The sequence below is a fragment of the Nerophis ophidion genome, linkage group LG17 (genome assembly GCF_033978795.1).
Source record: "Nerophis ophidion isolate RoL-2023_Sa linkage group LG17, RoL_Noph_v1.0, whole genome shotgun sequence".
NCBI lineage: Eukaryota > Metazoa > Chordata > Actinopteri > Syngnathiformes > Syngnathidae > Nerophis > Nerophis ophidion.
Window position 1 is genome coordinate 8,852,532 of NC_084627.1, and position 23,753 is coordinate 8,876,284.

The following is a 23,753-nucleotide window of genomic DNA, read 5'->3' on the forward strand; positions in this document are numbered from 1 at the left end:
TTTTTACAGCCAATGTTGTAGGTATAATATTCAGTCACATTTTTGGACTTGATGCTTGCTAACGTTAGCACGGTAGCATTTAAAAAAATATTTTTTCAGGTAGACACCTCAGAGTAATATATTTGGGCACTTGACACATTCTACAGTTAGCTTTTAGCATGCTAGCTTTGGTTTTAGCTAATTTATCAGGTGTACACCTCAGCGTAAAATAGTTTGCTACTTCACAAATGATACCTATTAGGATGCTAACATTAATATGCTAGCTTTTTCAAAGCAATTTTTGTAGGTATAATATTCAGTCATAGTTTTGGACTTGATGCATGCTAATGTTAGTACGGTAGCATTTAAAAAAATGTTTTTTCAGGTACGCACCCCAGAGTAATATATTTTGGCACTTGACACATGCTACAGTTAGCATTTTAGCATGCTAGCTTTTGTTTTAGCTAATTTATCAGGTGTACACCTCAGTGTAAAATAGTTTGCTACTTCACAAATGATACTTATTAGGATGCTAACATTAATATGCTAGCTTTTTCAAAGCAATTTTTGTAGGTATAATATTCAGTCATATTTTTGGACTTGATGCATGCTAATGTTAGTACGGTTGCATTTAAAACAATTTTTTTTCAGGCACGCACCTCAGAGTAATATCTTTTGGCACTTGACACATGCTACAGTTAGAATTTTAGTATGCTAGCTTTTTTTCAGGTAGACACCTCAGAGTAATATATTCGGGTACTTGACACATGCTACAGTTAGCTTTTAGCATGCTAGCTTTTGTTTTAACAAATTTATCAGGTGTACACCTCAGCGTAAAATAGTTTGCTACTTCACAAATGATACCTACTAGGATGCTAACATTAATATGCTAGCTTTTTCAAAGCAATTTTTGTAGGTATAATATTCAGTCATAGTTTTGGACTTGATGCATGCTAATGTTAGTACGGTAGCATTTAAAAAAATGTTTTTTCAGGTACGCACCCCAGAGTAATATATTTTGGCACTTGACACATGCTACAGTTAGCATTTTAGCATGCTAGCTTTTGTTTTAACAAATTTATCAGGTGTACACCTCAGCGTAAAATAATTTGCTACTTCACAAATGATACCTATTAGGATGCTAACATTAATATGCTAGCTTTTTCAAAGCAATTTTTGTAGGTATAATATTCAGTCATATTTTTGGACTTGATGCATGCTAACGTTAGTACGGTAGCATTTAAAAAACATTTTTTTCAGGCACGCGCCTCAGAGTAATATCTTTTGGCACTTGACACATGCTACAGTTAGCATTTTAGCATGCTAGCTTTTGTTTTAGCTAATTTATCAGGTGTACACCTCAGTGTAAAATACGCATGCTAATGTTAGCACGGTAGCATTAAAAACATTTTTTTCAGGTAGACACCTCAGAGTAATATATTTGGGTACTTGACACATGCTACAGTTAGCTTTTAGCATGCTAGCTTTTGTTTTAGCTAATTTATCAGGTGTGCACCTCAGCGTAAAATAGTTTGCTACTTCACAAATGATACCTATTAGGATGCTAACATTAATATGCTAGCTTTTTCAAAGCAATTTTTGTAGGTATAATATTCAGTCATAGTTTTGGACTTGATGCATGCTAACGTTAGTACGGTAGCATTTAAAAAAATGTTTTTTCAGGTACGCACCCCAGAGTAATATATTTTGGCACTTGACACATGCTACAGTTAGCATTTTAGCATGCTAGCTTTTGTTTTAGCTAATTTATCAGGTGTACACCTCAGCGTAAAATAGTTTGCTACTTCACAAATGATACCTACTAGGATGCTAACATTAATATGCTAGCTTTTTCAAAGCAATTTTTGTAGGTATAATATTCAGTCATAGTTTTGGACTTGATGCATGCTAATGTTAGTACGGTAGCATTTAAAAAAATGTTTTTTCAGGTACGCACCCCAGAGTAATATCTTTTGGCACTTGACACATGCTACAGTTAGCATTTTAGCATGCTAGCTTTTGTTTTAGCTAATTTATCAGGTGTACACCTCAGTGTAAAATACGCATGCTAACGTTAGCACGGTAGCATTAAAAACATTTTTTTCAGGTAGACACCTCAGAGTAATATATTTTGGCACTTGACACATGCTACAGTTAGCTTTTAGCATGCTAGCTTTTGTTTTAACAAATTTATCAGGTGTACACCTCAGCGTAAAATAGTTTGCTACTTCACAAATGATACCTATTAGGATGCTAACATTAATATGCTAGCTTTTTCAAAGCAATTTTTGTAGGTATAATATTTAGTCATATTTTTGGACTTGATGCATGCTAACGTTAGTACAGTAGCATTTAAAACAACATTTTTTCAGGTAGACACCTCAGAGTAATATATTTGGGCACTTGACACATTCTACAGTTAGCTTTTAGCATGCTAGCTTTGGTTTTAGCTAATTTATCAGGTGTACACCTCAGCGTAAAATAGTTTGCTACTTCACAAATGATACCTATTAGAATGCTAACATTAATATGCTAGCTTTTTCAAAGCAATTTTTGTAGGTATAATATTCAGTCACAGTTTTGGACTTGATGCATGCTAATGTTAGTACGGTAGCATTTAAAAAAATGTTTTTTCAGGTACGCACCCCAGAGTAATATCTTTTGGCACTTGACACATGCTACAGTTAGCTTTTAGCATGCTAGCTTTTGTTTTAGCTAATTTATCAGGTGTACACCTCAGCGTAAAATACTTTGCTACTTCACAAATGATACCTATTAGGATGCTAAAATTAATATGCTAGCTTTTTCAAAGCAATTTTTGTAGGTATAATATTTAGTCATATTTTTGGACTTGATGCATGCTAACGTTAGTACGGTAGCATTTACATTTTTTTTTCAGGTAGACACCTCAGAGTAATATATTTTGGCACTTGACACATGCTACAGTTAGCTTTTTAGCATGCTAGCTTTTGTTTTAGCTAATTTATCAGGTGTACACCTCAGCGTAAAATAGTTTGCTACTTCACAAATGATACCTATTAGGATGCTAACATTAATATGCTAGCTTTTTCAAAGCAATTTTTGTAGGTATAATATTCAGTCACAGTTTTGGACTTGATGCATGCTAACGTTAGTACGGTAGCATTTAAAAAAAGTTTTTTTCAGGTATGCACCTCAGAGTAATATCTTTTAGCACTTGACACATGCTACAGTTAGCATTTTAGCATGCTAGCTTTTGTTTTAGCTAATTTATCAGGTGTACACCTCAGCGTAAAATAGTTTGCTACTTCACAAATGATACCTATTAGGATGCTAACATTAATATGCTAGCTTTTTCAAAGCAATTTTTGTAGGTATAATATTCAGTCACAGTTTTGGACTTGATGCATGCTAACGTTAGTACGGTAGCATTTAAAAAAATGTTTTTTCAGGTACGCACCCCAGAGTAATATATTTTGGCACTTGACACATGCTACAGTTAGCATTTTAGCATGCTAGCTTTTGTTTTAACAAATTTATCAGGTGTACACCTCAGCGTAAAATAGTTTGCTACTTCACAAATGATACCTATTAGGATGCTAACATTAATATGCTAGCTTTTTCAAAGCAATTTTTGTAGGTATAATATTCAGTCATATTTTTGGACTTGATGCATGCTAACGTTAGTACGGTAGCATTTAAAAAACATTTTTTTCAGGCACGCGCCTCAGAGTAATATCTTTTGGCACTTGACACATGCTACAGTTAGCATTTTAGCATGCTAGCTTTTGTTTTAGCTAATTTATCAGGTGTACACCTCAGTGTAAAATACGCATGCTAATGTTAGCACGGTAGCATTAAAAACATTTTTTTCAGGTAGACACCTCAGAGTAATATATTTGGGTACTTGACACATGCTACAGTTAGCTTTTAGCATGCTAGCTTTTGTTTTAGCTAATTTATCAGGTGTGCACCTCAGCGTAAAATAGTTTGCTACTTCACAAATGATACCTATTAGGATGCTAACATTAATATGCTAGCTTTTTCAAAGCAATTTTTGTAGGTATAATATTCAGTCATAGTTTTGGACTTGATGCATGCTAACGTTAGTACGGTAGCATTTAAAAAAATGTTTTTTCAGGTACGCACCCCAGAGTAATATATTTTGGCACTTGACACATGCTACAGTTAGCATTTTAGCATGCTAGCTTTTGTTTTAGCTAATTTATCAGGTGTACACCTCAGCGTAAAATAGTTTGCTACTTCACAAATGATACCTACTAGGATGCTAACATTAATATGCTAGCTTTTTCAAAGCAATTTTTGTAGGTATAATATTCAGTCATAGTTTTGGACTTGATGCATGCTAATGTTAGTACGGTAGCATTTAAAAAAATGTTTTTTCAGGTACGCACCCCAGAGTAATATATTTTGGCACTTGACACATGCTACAGTTAGCATTTTAGCATGCTAGCTTTTGTTTTAGCTAATTTATCAGGTGTACACCTCAGTGTAAAATAGTTTGCTACTTCACAAATGATACTTATTAGGATGCTAACATTAATATGCTAGCTTTTTCAAAGCAATTTTTGTAGGTATAATATTCAGTCATATTTTTGGACTTGATGCATGCTAATGTTAGTACGGTTGCATTTAAAACAATTTTTTTTCAGGCACGCACCTCAGAGTAATATCTTTTGGCACTTGACACATGCTACAGTTAGAATTTTAGTATGCTAGCTTTTTTTCAGGTAGACACCTCAGAGTAATATATTCGGGTACTTGACACATGCTACAGTTAGCTTTTAGCATGCTAGCTTTTGTTTTAACAAATTTATCAGGTGTACACCTCAGCGTAAAATAGTTTGCTACTTCACAAATGATACCTACTAGGATGCTAACATTAATATGCTAGCTTTTTCAAAGCAATTTTTGTAGGTATAATATTCAGTCATAGTTTTGGACTTGATGCATGCTAATGTTAGTACGGTAGCATTTAAAAAAATGTTTTTTCAGGTACGCACCCCAGAGTAATATATTTTGGCACTTGACACATGCTACAGTTAGCATTTTAGCATGCTAGCTTTTGTTTTAACAAATTTATCAGGTGTACACCTCAGCGTAAAATAATTTGCTACTTCACAAATGATACCTATTAGGATGCTAACATTAATATGCTAGCTTTTTCAAAGCAATTTTTGTAGGTATAATATTCAGTCATATTTTTGGACTTGATGCATGCTAACGTTAGTACGGTAGCATTTAAAAAACATTTTTTTCAGGCACGCGCCTCAGAGTAATATCTTTTGGCACTTGACACATGCTACAGTTAGCATTTTAGCATGCTAGCTTTTGTTTTAGCTAATTTATCAGGTGTACACCTCAGTGTAAAATACGCATGCTAATGTTAGCACGGTAGCATTAAAAACATTTTTTTCAGGTAGACACCTCAGAGTAATATATTTGGGTACTTGACACATGCTACAGTTAGCTTTTAGCATGCTAGCTTTTGTTTTAGCTAATTTATCAGGTGTGCACCTCAGCGTAAAATAGTTTGCTACTTCACAAATGATACCTATTAGGATGCTAACATTAATATGCTAGCTTTTTCAAAGCAATTTTTGTAGGTATAATATTCAGTCATAGTTTTGGACTTGATGCATGCTAACGTTAGTACGGTAGCATTTAAAAAAATGTTTTTTCAGGTACGCACCCCAGAGTAATATATTTTGGCACTTGACACATGCTACAGTTAGCATTTTAGCATGCTAGCTTTTGTTTTAGCTAATTTATCAGGTGTACACCTCAGCGTAAAATAGTTTGCTACTTCACAAATGATACCTACTAGGATGCTAACATTAATATGCTAGCTTTTTCAAAGCAATTTTTGTAGGTATAATATTCAGTCATAGTTTTGGACTTGATGCATGCTAATGTTAGTACGGTAGCATTTAAAAAAATGTTTTTTCAGGTACGCACCCCAGAGTAATATCTTTTGGCACTTGACACATGCTACAGTTAGCATTTTAGCATGCTAGCTTTTGTTTTAGCTAATTTATCAGGTGTACACCTCAGTGTAAAATACGCATGCTAACGTTAGCACGGTAGCATTAAAAACATTTTTTTCAGGTAGACACCTCAGAGTAATATATTTTGGCACTTGACACATGCTACAGTTAGCTTTTAGCATGCTAGCTTTTGTTTTAACAAATTTATCAGGTGTACACCTCAGCGTAAAATAGTTTGCTACTTCACAAATGATACCTATTAGGATGCTAACATTAATATGCTAGCTTTTTCAAAGCAATTTTTGTAGGTATAATATTTAGTCATATTTTTGGACTTGATGCATGCTAACGTTAGTACAGTAGCATTTAAAACAACATTTTTTCAGGTAGACACCTCAGAGTAATATATTTGGGCACTTGACACATTCTACAGTTAGCTTTTAGCATGCTAGCTTTGGTTTTAGCTAATTTATCAGGTGTACACCTCAGCGTAAAATAGTTTGCTACTTCACAAATGATACCTATTAGAATGCTAACATTAATATGCTAGCTTTTTCAAAGCAATTTTTGTAGGTATAATATTCAGTCACAGTTTTGGACTTGATGCATGCTAATGTTAGTACGGTAGCATTTAAAAAAATGTTTTTTCAGGTACGCACCCCAGAGTAATATCTTTTGGCACTTGACACATGCTACAGTTAGCTTTTAGCATGCTAGCTTTTGTTTTAGCTAATTTATCAGGTGTACACCTCAGCGTAAAATACTTTGCTACTTCACAAATGATACCTATTAGGATGCTAAAATTAATATGCTAGCTTTTTCAAAGCAATTTTTGTAGGTATAATATTTAGTCATATTTTTGGACTTGATGCATGCTAACGTTAGTACAGTAGCATTTAAAACAACATTTTTTCAGGTAGACACCTCAGAGTAATATATTTGGGCACTTGACACATGCTACAGTTAGCTTTTAGCATGCTAGCTTTGGTTTTCAGCTAATTTATCAGGTGTACACCTCAGTGTAAAATACTTTGCTACTTCACAAATGATACCTATTAGGATGCTAAAATTAATATGCTAGCTTTTTCAAAGCAATTTTTGTAGGTATAATATTCAGTCACAGTTTTGGACTTGATGCATGCTAACGTTAGTACGGTAGCATTTAAAAAAAGTTTTTTTCAGGTATGCACCTCAGAGTAATATCTTTTAGCACTTGACACATGCTACAGTTAGCATTTTAGCATGCTAGCTTTTGTTTTAGCTAATTTATCAGGTGTACACCTCAGCGTAAAATAGTTTGCTACTTCACAAATGATACCTATTAGGATGCTAACATTAATATGCTAGCTTTTTCAAAGCAATTTTTGTAGGTATAATATTCAGTCACAGTTTTGGACTTGATGCATGCTAACGTTAGTACGGTAGCATTTAAAAAAATGTTTTTTCAGGTACGCACCCCAGAGTAATATATTTTGGCACTTGACACATGCTACAGTTAGCATTTTAGCATGCTAGCTTTTGTTTTAACAAATTTATCAGGTGTACACCTCAGCGTAAAATAGTTTGCTACTTCACAAATGATACCTATTAGGATGCTAACATTAATATGCTAGCTTTTTCAAAGCAATTTTTGTAGGTATAATATTCAGTCATATTTTTGGACTTGATGCATGCTAACGTTAGTACGGTAGCATTTAAAAAACATTTTTTTCAGGCACGCGCCTCAGAGTAATATCTTTTGGCACTTGACACATGCTACAGTTAGCATTTTAGCATGCTAGCTTTTGTTTTAGCTAATTTATCAGGTGTACACCTCAGTGTAAAATACGCATGCTAATGTTAGCACGGTAGCATTAAAAACATTTTTTTCAGGTAGACACCTCAGAGTAATATATTTGGGTACTTGACACATGCTACAGTTAGCTTTTAGCATGCTAGCTTTTGTTTTAGCTAATTTATCAGGTGTGCACCTCAGCGTAAAATAGTTTGCTACTTCACAAATGATACCTATTAGGATGCTAACATTAATATGCTAGCTTTTTCAAAGCAATTTTTGTAGGTATAATATTCAGTCATAGTTTTGGACTTGATGCATGCTAACGTTAGTACGGTAGCATTTAAAAAAATGTTTTTTCAGGTACGCACCCCAGAGTAATATATTTTGGCACTTGACACATGCTACAGTTAGCATTTTAGCATGCTAGCTTTTGTTTTAGCTAATTTATCAGGTGTACACCTCAGCGTAAAATAGTTTGCTACTTCACAAATGATACCTACTAGGATGCTAACATTAATATGCTAGCTTTTTCAAAGCAATTTTTGTAGGTATAATATTCAGTCATAGTTTTGGACTTGATGCATGCTAATGTTAGTACGGTAGCATTTAAAAAAATGTTTTTTCAGGTACGCACCCCAGAGTAATATCTTTTGGCACTTGACACATGCTACAGTTAGCATTTTAGCATGCTAGCTTTTGTTTTAGCTAATTTATCAGGTGTACACCTCAGTGTAAAATACGCATGCTAACGTTAGCACGGTAGCATTAAAAACATTTTTTTCAGGTAGACACCTCAGAGTAATATATTTTGGCACTTGACACATGCTACAGTTAGCTTTTAGCATGCTAGCTTTTGTTTTAACAAATTTATCAGGTGTACACCTCAGCGTAAAATAGTTTGCTACTTCACAAATGATACCTATTAGGATGCTAACATTAATATGCTAGCTTTTTCAAAGCAATTTTTGTAGGTATAATATTTAGTCATATTTTTGGACTTGATGCATGCTAACGTTAGTACAGTAGCATTTAAAACAACATTTTTTCAGGTAGACACCTCAGAGTAATATATTTGGGCACTTGACACATTCTACAGTTAGCTTTTAGCATGCTAGCTTTGGTTTTAGCTAATTTATCAGGTGTACACCTCAGCGTAAAATAGTTTGCTACTTCACAAATGATACCTATTAGAATGCTAACATTAATATGCTAGCTTTTTCAAAGCAATTTTTGTAGGTATAATATTCAGTCACAGTTTTGGACTTGATGCATGCTAATGTTAGTACGGTAGCATTTAAAAAAATGTTTTTTCAGGTACGCACCCCAGAGTAATATCTTTTGGCACTTGACACATGCTACAGTTAGCTTTTAGCATGCTAGCTTTTGTTTTAGCTAATTTATCAGGTGTACACCTCAGCGTAAAATACTTTGCTACTTCACAAATGATACCTATTAGGATGCTAAAATTAATATGCTAGCTTTTTCAAAGCAATTTTTGTAGGTATAATATTTAGTCATATTTTTGGACTTGATGCATGCTAACGTTAGTACAGTAGCATTTAAAACAACATTTTTTCAGGTAGACACCTCAGAGTAATATATTTGGGCACTTGACACATGCTACAGTTAGCTTTTAGCATGCTAGCTTTGGTTTTCAGCTAATTTATCAGGTGTACACCTCAGTGTAAAATACTTTGCTACTTCACAAATGATACCTATTAGGATGCTAAAATTAATATGCTAGCTTTTTCAAAGCAATTTTTGTAGGTATAATATTCAGTCACAGTTTTGGACTTGATGCATGCTAACGTTAGTACGGTAGCATTTAAAAAAAGTTTTTTTCAGGTATGCACCTCAGAGTAATATCTTTTAGCACTTGACACATGCTACAGTTAGCATTTTAGCATGCTAGCTTTTGTTTTAGCTAATTTATCAGGTGTACACCTCAGCGTAAAATAGTTTGCTACTTCACAAATGATACCTATTAGGATGCTAACATTAATATGCTAGCTTTTTCAAAGCAATTTTTGTAGGTATAATATTCAGTCACAGTTTTGGACTTGATGCATGCTAACGTTAGTACGGTAGCATTTAAAAAAATGTTTTTTCAGGTACGCACCTCAGAGTAATATCTTTTGGCACTTGACACATGCTAGAGTTAGCATGATAGCTTTTGTTTTAGCTAAAATACGCATGCTAACGTTAGCACGGTAGCATTAAAAACATTTTTTTTCAGGCAGACACCTCAGAGTAATATGTTAGTGTATTTTAGATTTTAATATAGTTTGGTCACTCACTAATGGTAACTGTTAGCATGCTTAACACCGTTAGCATGCTGTCGAGTTTTTGGGTGTTTTGCGGTGAAAATGTGGTGCAAACCTCCTCCTGTCCCAGTGTGGTGGTCCTCCTCCTCCTCCTCATCATCATCATCCTCCTCCTCATCCTCCCATCAGGGTTGAGCAGCACTCATGTGACCGCCTGTCCGTCATGTCCCTCTGTCCCGACTACACCCTGAAGACCACCCAGCTGGCTCTGGATCAGTCCAAGTAAACACAGACCCCCCACACCCCCAGGCCCCGGGTCCGCCAGTCACACCTGCTCCTGTGTCCCCCAGGTCCCTGGAGATCTTCTTCGCCACCAACCAGGGCTCTTGGGGCACGGACCCCCTCAACAACAAATCCCCCCGACTGTGCCGCAAGTTCTCCTCGCCGCCCCCGCTCTCCATCCCCTCCCGGACTTCCTCTCCCGTCCACTGCCGCAAACTGTCCCTCAGCTCGCCGGTCGGCGGCGCCAAGGCCCTGGACCTGTCTCCCACCCCCTCCTCCTCCCCGACGTCCACCCACTGCCCCGCCCTCCCTTCGCCGCCCCCCGGCTCCCCGCGCCCGCCCTCCGGCTTCTCCTCCCCGCCGCCCCCCGGCTCCCCCCGCCTCCCCCACGCATCCTCCCCGCCTCCCGTCTCCACCAAGGCCCCCCTGGACCTCAGCCGGGGTCCCAGCTCGCCCGAGCTCAGCCCGGGGCCCGGGGACGACTTCAGCCTGGAGCTCCCGCGCATCGACGCCTTCTGCGGGAAACTGCGGCGCAGCATCCGGCGAGGTGGCCATCTTGCTAGTCGCCCCTAGATACGAGTGTTGTCATGGTTACGTGTCCCTCGACAGCTGTCCTGGAGTCCGTGTCCCTGGACAAGTTCATCCCGGAAGCCCCGCCCGGCGGCGAGTCGGGAGACGTCTCGCCGTGCCGCTCGCCGTCCACGCCCAGACACATGCGATACAGACCGGCGGGAGGTATCACTTTAAAGCGACTCCTCCGATGTCAAAGATCATTTATTACAACAAGATGGAGTCCCTGCTTCTCGTCTTTCTGTCCCCGCAGCGTCGTCTTCGGGGGACAACTCTCGCTGTGCCATGTCGCCCGCCTCCGCCTTCGCCATCGCCACGGCGGCGGCGAGCCACAGCAGCTCCCAGGGTGAGAGAGACATGACCAACACTTTGTTTCCATTTTTTATTTGACAAAACCATTGAAATGGTAAATAAAGAGAAAATAAAATTATTTTTAAATCCTTCTCAATTTATATTCAATTGAAGAGACTGCAAAGAGATATGGGCGGTTGGTAGAGCGGCCGTGCCAGCAACTTGAGGGTTGCAGGTTCGATTCCCACTTCTGCCACCCTAGTCACTGCCGTTGTGTCCTTGGGCAAGACACTTGACCCACCTGCTCCCAGTGCCACCCACACTGGTTTAAATGTAACTTAGATATTGGGTTTCACTATGTAAAGCGCTTTGAGTCTCTAGAGAAAAGCACTATATAAATATAATTATCTTCACTTTATGTTCACACTGAGAAACTCCTAATAATAATCATGAACTTAGAATTTAATGGCAGCAACACATTGCAAAAAAAGGCATTTTTACCAGTGTGTTACATGGCCTTTCCTTTTAACAACACTCAGTAAAGTTTTGGGAACTGAGGACACACATTTTTAACTTTCCCATTCTTGCTTGTTCAACAGTCTCCTGCCTCATATTTTAGCCTTCACACATTTTCCATGTCTGGACTACAAGCAGGCCAGTCTAGTACCCGCACTCTTTTACTACGAAGCCACGCTGTTGCAACACCTGGTTTGGTATTGTCTTGCTGAAATAAGCAGGGGCGTCCATGATAACGTTGCTTGGATATGTTGCTCCAAAACCTGTATGGACCTTCCAGCATTAATGGTGCCTTCACAGATGTGTAAGTTCCCCAAACTTTGGCCAATATAATGCACACCTATACCTTTTTACACTTTGCGCCTATAACTATCCGGGTGGTTCTTGTCCTTTTTTTGGTCCGGAGGACACCACGTCTACAGTTTCCAAATATAATTTGAAATGTGGTCTCTGCCAGACCACAGAACACCTTTCCACTTTGCATCAGTCCGTCTTAGATGAGCTCGGGCCCAGGGAAGCCTGTGGCGTTTCTGGGTGTTGTTGATAAATGGCTTTGGCTTTGCATAGTAGAGTTTTAACCCGCACTTACAGATGTCGAGACAAACTGTAGTTACTGGCAGTGGTTTTCTGAAGAGTTCCCGAGCACATGTGGTGATATCCTTTACACACTGATGTCGCTTTTTGATGCAGTACTGCCTAAGGCAGGGGTAGGGAACCTATGGCTCTAGAGCCAGATGTGGCTCTTTTGATGACTGCATCTGGCTCTCGGATAAATCTGAGCTAACACTCCATCCATCCATCCATTTTCTACCGCTTATTCCCTTTCGGGGTCACGGGGGGCGCTGGCGCCTATCCCAGCTACAATCGGGCGGAAGGCAGGGTACACCCTGGACAAGTCGCCACCTCATCGCAGTGAGCTAACACTGTAATTACTAATTCCACTTGTAATCAAAGTGTTAAAAATAACGTTCAAAATAATAAACATGCTCATGCATTTGAATCCATCCATCCTTTTTCTACCGCACTTTATTTATTATTATTTTTTTTAGGGCTTGCCCTCCTGGGGGTTCTTCAGACCACCAAGCACCGACATGAAAGCCTGTTTCAGGGTTACGCTACTTTTTTATTTTTCAATAAGTCTCTCGTCTTTTTCTTTTTCGTTCTCGCTCGCACTCCGGCTCCAGCTCCAACTCTGTCTCTCCTCCTGGCTGCTGCTTATAACAGAGCGACAGGTGATTAGAAAACAAGGCCCAGGTGGGTTGTCTACGCACCTGTCACTGATTTCGAGGCAGGTCCTGGCACACCCTGCTTCGCTGCAGGCCCGCAGGCCACGCCACCTCCACAATTAGCTTCAGAATATTAGTGTTATTACAAAGAATAAAAGACCTATTATACTCTAGAAAGGTTGGTCTTACTTTAAAATGCACGCGTTTAGGTGTGTTTAGTGTTGAAAAAATAATTATATGGCTCTTACGGAAATATATTTTAAAATATTTGGCTTTTTGGCTCTTTCAACCAAAAAGGTTCCCGACCCCTGGCCTAAGGAATGGAAGGTGTGTAATATCCTGGCTTACGTGCAGTGATTTCTCCACATTCTCTGAACCTTTTGATGATATTACGGAGCGTAGACGGTGAAATCCCTAAATTCCTTGCAATCGCTGGTTGAGAAATGTTGTTCATAAACAATTTGCTCAGGCATTTGTTGACAAAGTGGTGACCCTCGCCTTGTCCTTGTTTGTGAAATACTTAGCAACTCATGGAAGCTGCTTTTATACCCAATCATGGCACCCACCTGTTCCCAATTAGCCTGTGTTCCAAATAAGTGTTTGATGAGCAAGCCTCAACTTTCTCAGTTTTTTTTGCCACTTTTGCCAGCTTTCTTGAAACATGTTGCAGGCATCAAATTCAAAATGAGCTAATATAAAAAAAATAACAAAGATTTCCAGTTCGAACGTTAAGTATTTTGTTTTGAATATGAATATGAGTTGAAAAGGATTAGCAAATCATTGTATTCTCTTTTTATTTACCTTTTACACAACCTGACAACTTCACTGCTTTTGGGGTTTGTAGTTGTGCAAAAAAATGACCAAAATAGGGTAAATATCTGAAATTTGACATATTGTTATGAAAGTGTCTGTCACTAAATGATGTATTTATACTTGTAGTGTGTACATTGTACATGTTAAATATTGTTATGAAGGTACTGTATGCATGCTTTGCTCAGTGGACAAAGTTTGGACACCCCTGATCTGATGCCTTCCCGGTCATGTGCCCCCTAGTGGTGGTCGCCCTAAACAACAAGAGCGAGGAGTTGCAGCTTTGCTTTCTTTGTCTTGCAGTTTTCAGCAGCTCGGACAAGTCCTGTGACAAGGAGTTGGTCATCCGCCGGGCGGCCACCAACCGAGTCCTCAACGTGCTGCGTCACTGGGTCTCCAAGCACTCGCAGGTCTGAACCCGAGTCCCGAGTGTCCCCCCGCTGCTCGTGGAGAGGAGACATGCAAACCTCCGTCTGTTAGAAAGCAGGGTTATGTCTTTATTTCATGAAGGTGGTCTTCAAATCTATTTGTAGCAGTCAACATCTACTTGTGGTGGTCCACATATATTTGTGGCGGTCAACATATATTTGTGGCGGTCAACATTTATTTGTGGTGGTCCACATATATTTGTAGCAGTCAACATCTATTTGTGGTGGTCCACATATATTTGTAGCAGTCAACATCTATTTGTGGTGGTCCACATATATTTGTAGCAGTCAACATCTATTTGTGGTGGTCCACATATATTTGTGGCGGTCAACATCTACTTGTGGTGGTCCACATATATTTGTAGCACTCAACATCTATTTGTGGTGGTCCACATATATTTGTAGAAGTCAAAATCTTCTTGTGGTGGTCCAAATATGTTTGTAGAAGTCGAAATCTATTTGTGGTGGTCCACATATATTTGTAGCAGTCAACATCTATTTGTGGTGGTCCACATATATTTGTAGCAGTCAACATCTATTTGTGGTGGTCCACATATATTTGTAGCAGTCAACATCTATTTGTGGTGGTCCACATATATTTGTAGCAGTCGAAATCTACTTGTGGTGGTCCACACATATTTGTAGCAGGCAACATCTACTTGTGGTGGTCCACATATATTTGTAGCAGTCAACATCTACTTGTGGTGGTCCACATATATTTGTAGCAGTCAACATCTACTTGTGGTGGTCCACATATATTTGTAGCAGTCAACATCTACTTGTGGTGGTCCACATATATTTGTAGCAGTCAACATCTATTTGTGGTGGTCCACATATATTTGTAGCAGTCAACATCTACTTGTGGTGGTCCACATATATTTGTAGCAGTCGAAATCTACTTGTGGTGGTCCACACATATTTGTAGCAGTCAACATCTACTTGTGGTGGTCCACATATATTTGTAGCAGTCAACATCTATTTGTGGTGGTCCACATATATTTGTAGCAGTCAACATCTATTTGTGGTGGTCCACATATATTTGTAGCGGTCAAAATCTATTTGTGGGGGTCCACATACATTTGTGGTGGTCCACATATATTTGTGGCGGTCCACATCTACTTGTGGGGGTCCACATATATTTGTAGCGGTCAAAATCTATTTGTGGGGGTCCACATATATTTGTGGTGGTCCACATATATTTGTGGCGGTCCACATCTACTTGTGGTGGTCCACATATATTTGTGGCGGTCAACATCTATTTGTGGTGGTCCACATCTACTGGTGGTGGTCCACATATATTTGTGGCGGTCAACATCTATTTGTGGTGGTCCACATCTACTGGTGGTGGTCCACATATATTTGTAGCAGTCAACATCTATTTGTGGTGGTCCACATATATTTGTAGCAGTCAACATCTACTTGTGGTGGTCCACATATATTTGTAGAAGTCAACATCTACTTGTGGTGGTCCACATATATTTGTAGCAGTCAACATCTATTTGTGGTGGTCCACATATATTTGTAGCAGTCAACATCTACTTGTGGTGGTCCACATATATTTGTAGCAGTCAACATCTACTTGTGGTGGTCCACATATATTTGTAGCAGTCGAAATCTACTTGTGGTGGTCCACATATATTTGTAGCAGTCGAAATCTACTTGTGGTGGTCCACATATATTTGTACAAGTCGAAATCTACTTGTGGTGGTCCACATATATTTGTACAAGTCGAAATCTACTTGTGGTGGTCCACATATATTTGTAGAAGTCGAAATCTACTTGTGGTGGTCCACATATATTTGTAGAAGTCGAAATCTACTTGTGGTGGTCCACATATATTTGTAGCAGTCGAAATCTACTTGTGGTGGTCCACATATATTTGTACAAGTCGAAATCTACTTGTGGTGGTCCACATATATTTGTAGAAGTCGAAATCTACTTGTGGTGGTCCACATATATTTGTAGAAGTCGAAATCTACTTGTGGTGGTCCACATATATTTGTAGCAGTCAACATCTATTTGTGGTGGTCCACATATATTTGTAGCAGTCAACATCTATTTGTGGTGGTCCACATATATTTGTAGCAGTCAACATCTACTTGTGGTGGTCCACATATATTTGTAGCAGTCAACATCTACTTGTGGTGGTCCACATATATTTGTAGCAGTCAACATCTATTTGTGGTGGTCCACATATATTTGTAGCAGTCAACATCTATTTGTGGTGGTCCACATATATTTGTAGCAGTCAACATCTATTTGTGGTGGTCCACATATATTTGTAGCAGTCAACATCTACTTGTGGTGGTCCACATATATTTGTAGAAGTCAACATCTACTTGTGGTGGTCCACATATATTTGTAGCAGTCAACATCTATTTGTGGTGGTCCACATATATTTGTAGCAGTCAACATCTACTTGTGGTGGTCCACATATATTTGTAGCAGTCAACATCTATTTGTGGTGGTCCACATATATTTGTAGCAGTCAACATCTATTTGTGGTGGTCCACATATATTTGTAGCAGTCAACATCTATTTGTGGTGGTCCACATATATTTGTAGCAGTCAACATCTATTTGTGGTGGTCCACATATATTTGTGGCGGTCAACATCTATTTGTGGTGGTCCACATATATTTGTAGCAGTCAAAATCTATTTGTGGGGGTCCACATATATTTGTGGCGGTCAACATCTATTTGTGGTGGTCCACATATATTTGTAGCAGTCAACATCTACTTGTGGTGGTCCACATATATTTGTAGAAGTCAACATCTACTTGTGGTGGTCCACATATATTTGTAGAAGTCAACATCTACTTGTGGTGGTCCACATATATTTGTAGCAGTCAACATCTACTTGTGGTGGTCCACATATATTTGTAGAAGTCAACATCTACTTGTGGTGGTCCACATATATTTGTAGCAGTCAACATCTACTTGTGGTGGTCCACATATATTTGTAGAAGTCAACATCTACTTGTGGTGGTCCACATATATTTGTAGAAGTCAACATCTACTTGTGGTGGTCCACATATATTTGTAGCAGTCAACATCTATTTGTGGTGGTCCACATATATTTGTAGCAGTCAACATCTACTTGTGGTGGTCCACATATATTTGTAGCAGTCAACATCTACTTGTGGTGGTCCACATATATTTGTAGCAGTCGAAATCTACTTGTGGTGGTCCACATATATTTGTAGCAGTCGAAATCTACTTGTGGTGGTCCACATATATTTGTAGAAGTCGAAATCTACTTGTGGTGGTCCACATATATTTGTACAAGTCGAAATCTACTTGTGGTGGTCCACATATATTTGTAGAAGTCGAAATCTACTTGTGGTGGTCCACATATATTTGTAGAAGTCGAAATCTACCTGTGGTGGTCCACATATATTTGTAGCAGTCGAAATCTACTTGTGGTGGTCCACATATATTTGTACAAGTCGAAATCTACTTGTGGTGGTCCACATATATTTGTAGAAGTCGAAATCTACTTGTGGTGGTCCACATATATTTGTAGAAGTCGAAATCTACTTGTGGTGGTCCACATATATTTGTAGCAGTCAACATCTATTTGTGGTGGTCCACATATATTTGTAGCAGTCAACATCTATTTGTGGTGGTCCACATATATTTGTAGCAGTCAACATCTACTTGTGGTGGTCCACATATATTTGTAGCAGTCAACATCTACTTGTGGTGGTCCACATATATTTGTAGCAGTCAACATCTATTTGTGGTGGTCCACATATATTTGTAGCAGTCAACATCTATTTGTGGTGGTCCACATATATTTGTAGCAGTCAACATCTATTTGTGGTGGTCCACATATATTTGTAGCAGTCAACATCTACTTGTGGTGGTCCACATATATTTGTAGCAGTCAACATCTATTTGTGGTGGTCCACATATATTTGTAGCAGTCAACATCTATTTGTGGTGGTCCACATATATTTGTGGCGGTCAACATCTATTTGTGGTGGTCCACATATATTTGTGGCGGTCAACATCTATTTGTGGTGGTCCACATATATTTGTAGCAGTCAACATCTATTTGTGGTGGTCCACATAATTTGTAGCAGTCAACATCTACTTGTGGTGGTCCACATATATTTGTAGCAGTCGAAATCTACTTGTGGTGGTCCACACATATTTGTAGCAGTCAACATCTACTTGTGGTGGTCCACATATATTTGTAGCAGTCAACATCTATTTGTGGTGGTCCACATATATTTGTAGCAGTCAACATCTATTTGTGGTGGTCCACATATATTTGTAGCGGTCAAAATCTATTTGTGGGGGTCCACATACATTTGTGGTGGTCCACATATATTTGTGGCGGTCCACATCTACTTGTGGGGGTCCACATATATTTGTAGCGGTCAAAATCTATTTGTGGGGGTCCACATATATTTGTGGTGGTCCACATATATTTGTGGCGGTCCACATCTACTTGTGGTGGTCCACATATATTTGTGGCGGTCAACATCTATTTGTGGTGGTCCACATATATTTGTAGCAGTCAACATCTATTTGTGGTGGTCCACATCTACTTGTGGTGGTCCACATATATTTGTGGCGGTCAACATCTACTTGTGGTGGTCCACATATATTTGTAGCACTCAACATCTATTTGTGGTGGTCCACATATATTTGTAGAAGTCAAAATCTTCTTGTGGTGGTCCAAATATGTTTGTAGAAGTCGAAATCTATTTGTGGTGGTCCACATATATTTGTAGCAGTCAACATCTATTTGTGGTGGTCCACATATATTTGTAGCAGTCGAAATCTACTTGTGGTGGTCCACACATATTTGTAGCAGGCAACATCTACTTGTGGTGGTCCACATATATTTGTAGCAGTCAACATCTACTTGTGGTGGTCCACATATATTTGTAGCAGTCAACATCTATTTGTGGTGGTCCACATATATTTGTAGCAGTCAACATCTACTTGTGGTGGTCCACATATATTTGTAGCAGTCGAAATCTACTTGTGGTGGTCCACACATATTTGTAGCAGTCAACATCTACTTGTGGTGGTCCACATATATTTGTAGCAGTCAACATCTATTTGTGGTGGTCCACATATATTTGTAGCAGTCAACATCTATTTGTGGTGGTCCACATATATTTGTAGCGGTCAAAATCTATTTGTGGGGGTCCACATACATTTGTGGTGGTCCACATATATTTGTGGCGGTCCACATCTACTTGTGGGGGTCCACATATATTTGTAGCGGTCAAAATCTATTTGTGGGGGTCCACATATATTTGTGGTGGTCCACATATATTTGTGGCGGTCCACATCTACTTGTGGTGGTCCACATATATTTGTGGCGGTCAACATCTATTTGTGGTGGTCCACATCTACTGGTGGTGGTCCACATATATTTGTAGCAGTCAACATCTATTTGTGGTGGTCCACATATATTTGTGGCGGTCCACATCTACTTGTGGTGGTCCACATATATTTGTGGCGGTCAACATCTATTTGTGGTGGTCCACATCTACTGGTGGTGGTCCACATATATTTGTAGCAGTCAACATCTATTTGTGGTGGTCCACATCTACTGGTGGTGGTCCACATATATTTGTAGCAGTCAACATCTACTTGTGGTGGTCCACATATATTTGTAGAAGTCAACATCTACTTGTGGTGGTCCACATATATTTGTAGAAGTCAACATCTACTTGTGGTGGTCCACATATATTTGTAGCAGTCAACATCTATTTGTGGTGGTCCACATATATTTGTAGAAGTCAACATCTACTTGTGGTGGTCCACATATATTTGTAGCAGTCAACATCTACTTGTGGTGGTCCACATATATTTGTAGCAGTCGAAATCTACTTGTGGTGGTCCACATATATTTGTAGCAGTCGAAATCTACTTGTGGTGGTCCACATATATTTGTACAAGTCGAAATCTACTTGTGGTGGTCCACATATATTTGTACAAGTCGAAATCTACTTGTGGTGGTCCACATATATTTGTACAAGTCGAAATCTACTTGTGGTGGTCCACATATATTTGTAGAAGTCGAAATCTACTTGTGGTGGTCCACATATATTTGTAGCAGTCGAAATCTACTTGTGGTGGTCCACATATATTTGTACAAGTCGAAATCTACTTGTGGTGGTCCACATATATTTGTAGAAGTCGAAATCTACTTGTGGTGGTCCACATATATTTGTAGAAGTCGAAATCTACTTGTGGTGGTCCACATATATTTGTAGCAGTCAACATCTATTTGTGGTGGTCCACATATATTTGTAGCAGTCAACATCTATTTGTGGTGGTCCACATATATTTGTAGCAGTCAACATCTACTTGTGGTGGTCCACATATATTTGTAGCAGTCAACATCTATTTGTGGTGGTCCACATATATTTGTAGCAGTCAACATCTACTTGTGGTGGTCCACATATATTTGTAGCAGTCAACATCTATTTGTGGTGGTCCACATATATTTGTAGCAGTCAACATCTATTTGTGGTGGTCCACATATATTTGTAGCAGTCAACATCTATTTGTGGTGGTCCACATATATTTGTAGCAGTCAACATCTACTTGTGGTGGTCCACATATATTTGTAGAAGTCAACATCTACTTGTGGTGGTCCACATATATTTGTAGCAGTCAACATCTATTTGTGGTGGTCCACATATATTTGTAGCAGTCAACATCTATTTGTGGTGGTCCACATATATTTGTAGCAGTCAACATCTATTTGTGGTGGTCCACATATATTTGTAGCAGTCAACATCTACTTGTGGTGGTCCACATATATTTGTAGCAGTCAACATCTATTTGTGGTGGTCCACATATATTTGTAGCAGTCAACATCTATTTGTGGTGGTCCACATATATTTGTAGCAGTCAACATCTATTTGTGGTGGTCCACATATATTTGTAGCAGTCAACATCTATTTGTGGTGGTCCACATATATTTGTGGCGGTCAACATCTATTTGTGGTGGTCCACATATATTTGTGGCGGTCAACATCTATTTGTGGTGGTCCACATATATTTGTAGCAGTCAACATCTATTTGTGGTGGTCCACATAATTTGTAGCAGTCAACATCTACTTGTGGTGGTCCACATATATTTGTAGCAGTCGAAATCTACTTGTGGTGGTCCACACATATTTGTAGCAGTCAACATCTACTTGTGGTGGTCCACATATATTTGTAGCAGTCAACATCTACTTGTGGTGGTCCACATATATTTGTAGCAGTCAACATCTATTTGTGGTGGTCCACATATATTTGTAGCAGTCAACATCTATTTGTGGTGGTCCACATATATTTGTAGCGGTCAAAATCTATTTGTGGGGGTCCACATACATTTGTGGTGGTCCACATATATTTGTGGCGGTCCACATCTACTTGTGGGGGTCCACATATATTTGTAGCGGTCAAAATCTATTTGTGGGGGTCCACATATATTTGTGGTGGTCCACATATATTTGTGGCGGTCCACATCTACTTGTGGTGGTCCACATATATTTGTGGCGGTCAACATCTATTTGTGGTGGTCCACATATATTTGTAGCAGTCAACATCTATTTGTGGTGGTCCACATCTACTTGTGGTGGTCCACATATATTTGTGGCGGTCAACATCTACTTGTGGTGGTCCACATATATTTGTAGCACTCAACATCTATTTGTGGTGGTCCACATATATTTGTAGAAGTCAAAATCTTCTTGTGGTGGTCCAAATATGTTTGTAGAAGTCGAAATCTATTTGTGGTGGTCCACATATATTTGTAGCAGTCGAAATCTACTTGTGGTGGTCCACACATATTTGTAGCAGGCAACATCTACTTGTGGTGGTCCACATATATTTGTAGCACTCAACATCTATTTGTGGTGGTCCACATATATTTGTGGCGGTCCACATCTACTTGTGGGGGTCCACATATATTTGTAGCGGTCAAAATCTATTTGTGGGGGTCCACATATATTTGTGGTGGTCCACATATATTTGTGGCGGTCCACATCTACTTGTGGTGGTCCACATATATTTGTGGCGGTCAACATCTATTTGTGGTGGTCCACATATATTTGTAGCAGTCAACATCTATTTGTGGTGGTCCACATCTACTTGTGGTGGTCCACATATATTTGTGGCGGTCAACATCTACTTGTGGTGGTCCACATATATTTGTAGCACTCAACATCTATTTGTGGTGGTCCACATATATTTGTAGAAGTCAAAATCTTCTTGTGGTGGTCCAAATATGTTTGTAGAAGTCGAAATCTATTTGTGGTGGTCCACATATATTTGTAGCAGTCGAAATCTACTTGTGGTGGTCCACACATATTTGTAGCAGGCAACATCTACTTGTGGTGGTCCACATATATTTGTAGCACTCAACATCTATTTGTGGTGGTCCACATATATTTGTAGAAGTCAAAATCTTCTTGTGGTGGTCCAAATATATTTGTAGCAGTCAACATCTATTTGTGGTGGTCCACATATATTTGTAGCAGTCGAAATCTACTTGTGGTGGTCCACACATATTTGTAGCAGGCAACATCTACTTGTGGTGGTCCACATATATTTGTAGCAGTCAACATCTACTTGTGGTGGTCCACATATATTTGTAGCAGTCAACATCTATTTGTGGTGGTCCACATATATTTGTAGCAGTCAACATCTACTTGTGGTGGTCCACATATATTTGTAGCAGTCGAAATCTACTTGTGGTGGTCCACACATATTTGTAGCAGTCAACATCTACTTGTGGTGGTCCACATATATTTGTAGCAGTCAACATCTATTTGTGGTGGTCCACATATATTTGTAGCAGTCAACATCTATTTGTGGTGGTCCACATATATTTGTAGCAGTCAACATCTATTTGTGGTGGTCCACATATATTTGTGGCGGTCCACATCTACTTGTGGGGGTCCACATATATTTGTAGCGGTCAAAATCTATTTGTGGGGGTCCACATATATTTGTGGTGGTCCACATATATTTGTGGCGGTCCACATCTACTTGTGGTGGTCCACATATATTTGTGGCGGTCAACATCTATTTGTGGTGGTCCACATATATTTGTAGCAGTCAACATCTATTTGTGGTGGTCCACATCTACTTGTGGTGGTCCACATATATTTGTGGCGGTCAACATCTACTTGTGGTGGTCCACATATATTTGTAGCACTCAACATCTATTTGTGGTGGTCCACATATATTTGTAGAAGTCAAAATCTTCTTGTGGTGGTCCAAATATGTTTGTAGAAGTCGAAATCTATTTGTGGTGGTCCACATATATTTGTAGCAGTCAACATCTATTTGTGGTGGTCCACATATATTTGTAGCAGTCGAAATCTACTTGTGGTGGTCCACACATATTTGTAGCAGGCAACATCTACTTGTGGTGGTCCACATATATTTGTAGCAGTCAACATCTACTTGTGGTGGTCCACATATATTTGTAGCAGTCAACATCTATTTGTGGTGGTCCACATATATTTGTAGCAGTCAACATCTATTTGTGGTGGTCCACATATATTTGTAGCAGTCAACATCTACTTGTGGTGGTCCACATATATTTGTAGCAGTCAACATCTATTTGTGGTGGTCCACATATATTTGTAG

The 23,753-nt window shown here is 39.0% G+C and overlaps 1 protein-coding gene across 4 annotated transcripts in view; it reads left to right on the forward strand.

The window, feature by feature from the left end:
* The window catches only part of LOC133535993 (ras-specific guanine nucleotide-releasing factor 2-like), a 59,903-nt gene that overhangs the window by 19,872 nt on the left and 16,278 nt on the right, over positions 1-23,753 (forward strand). For 2 of the 4 annotated variants that reach the window (XM_061876120.1, XM_061876121.1), the window contains exons 14-18: positions 10,197-10,289; positions 10,358-10,836; positions 10,899-11,024; positions 11,113-11,205; positions 14,006-14,112. In XM_061876120.1, the coding sequence (XP_061732104.1) occupies positions 10,197-10,289; positions 10,358-10,836; positions 10,899-11,024; positions 11,113-11,205; positions 14,006-14,112 (898 nt within the window). The remainder of the gene's footprint in view (positions 1-10,196; positions 10,290-10,357; positions 10,837-10,898; positions 11,025-11,112; positions 11,206-14,005; positions 14,113-23,753) is intronic. The other 2 variants (XM_061876122.1, XM_061876123.1) reach the window with 1 other exon arrangement.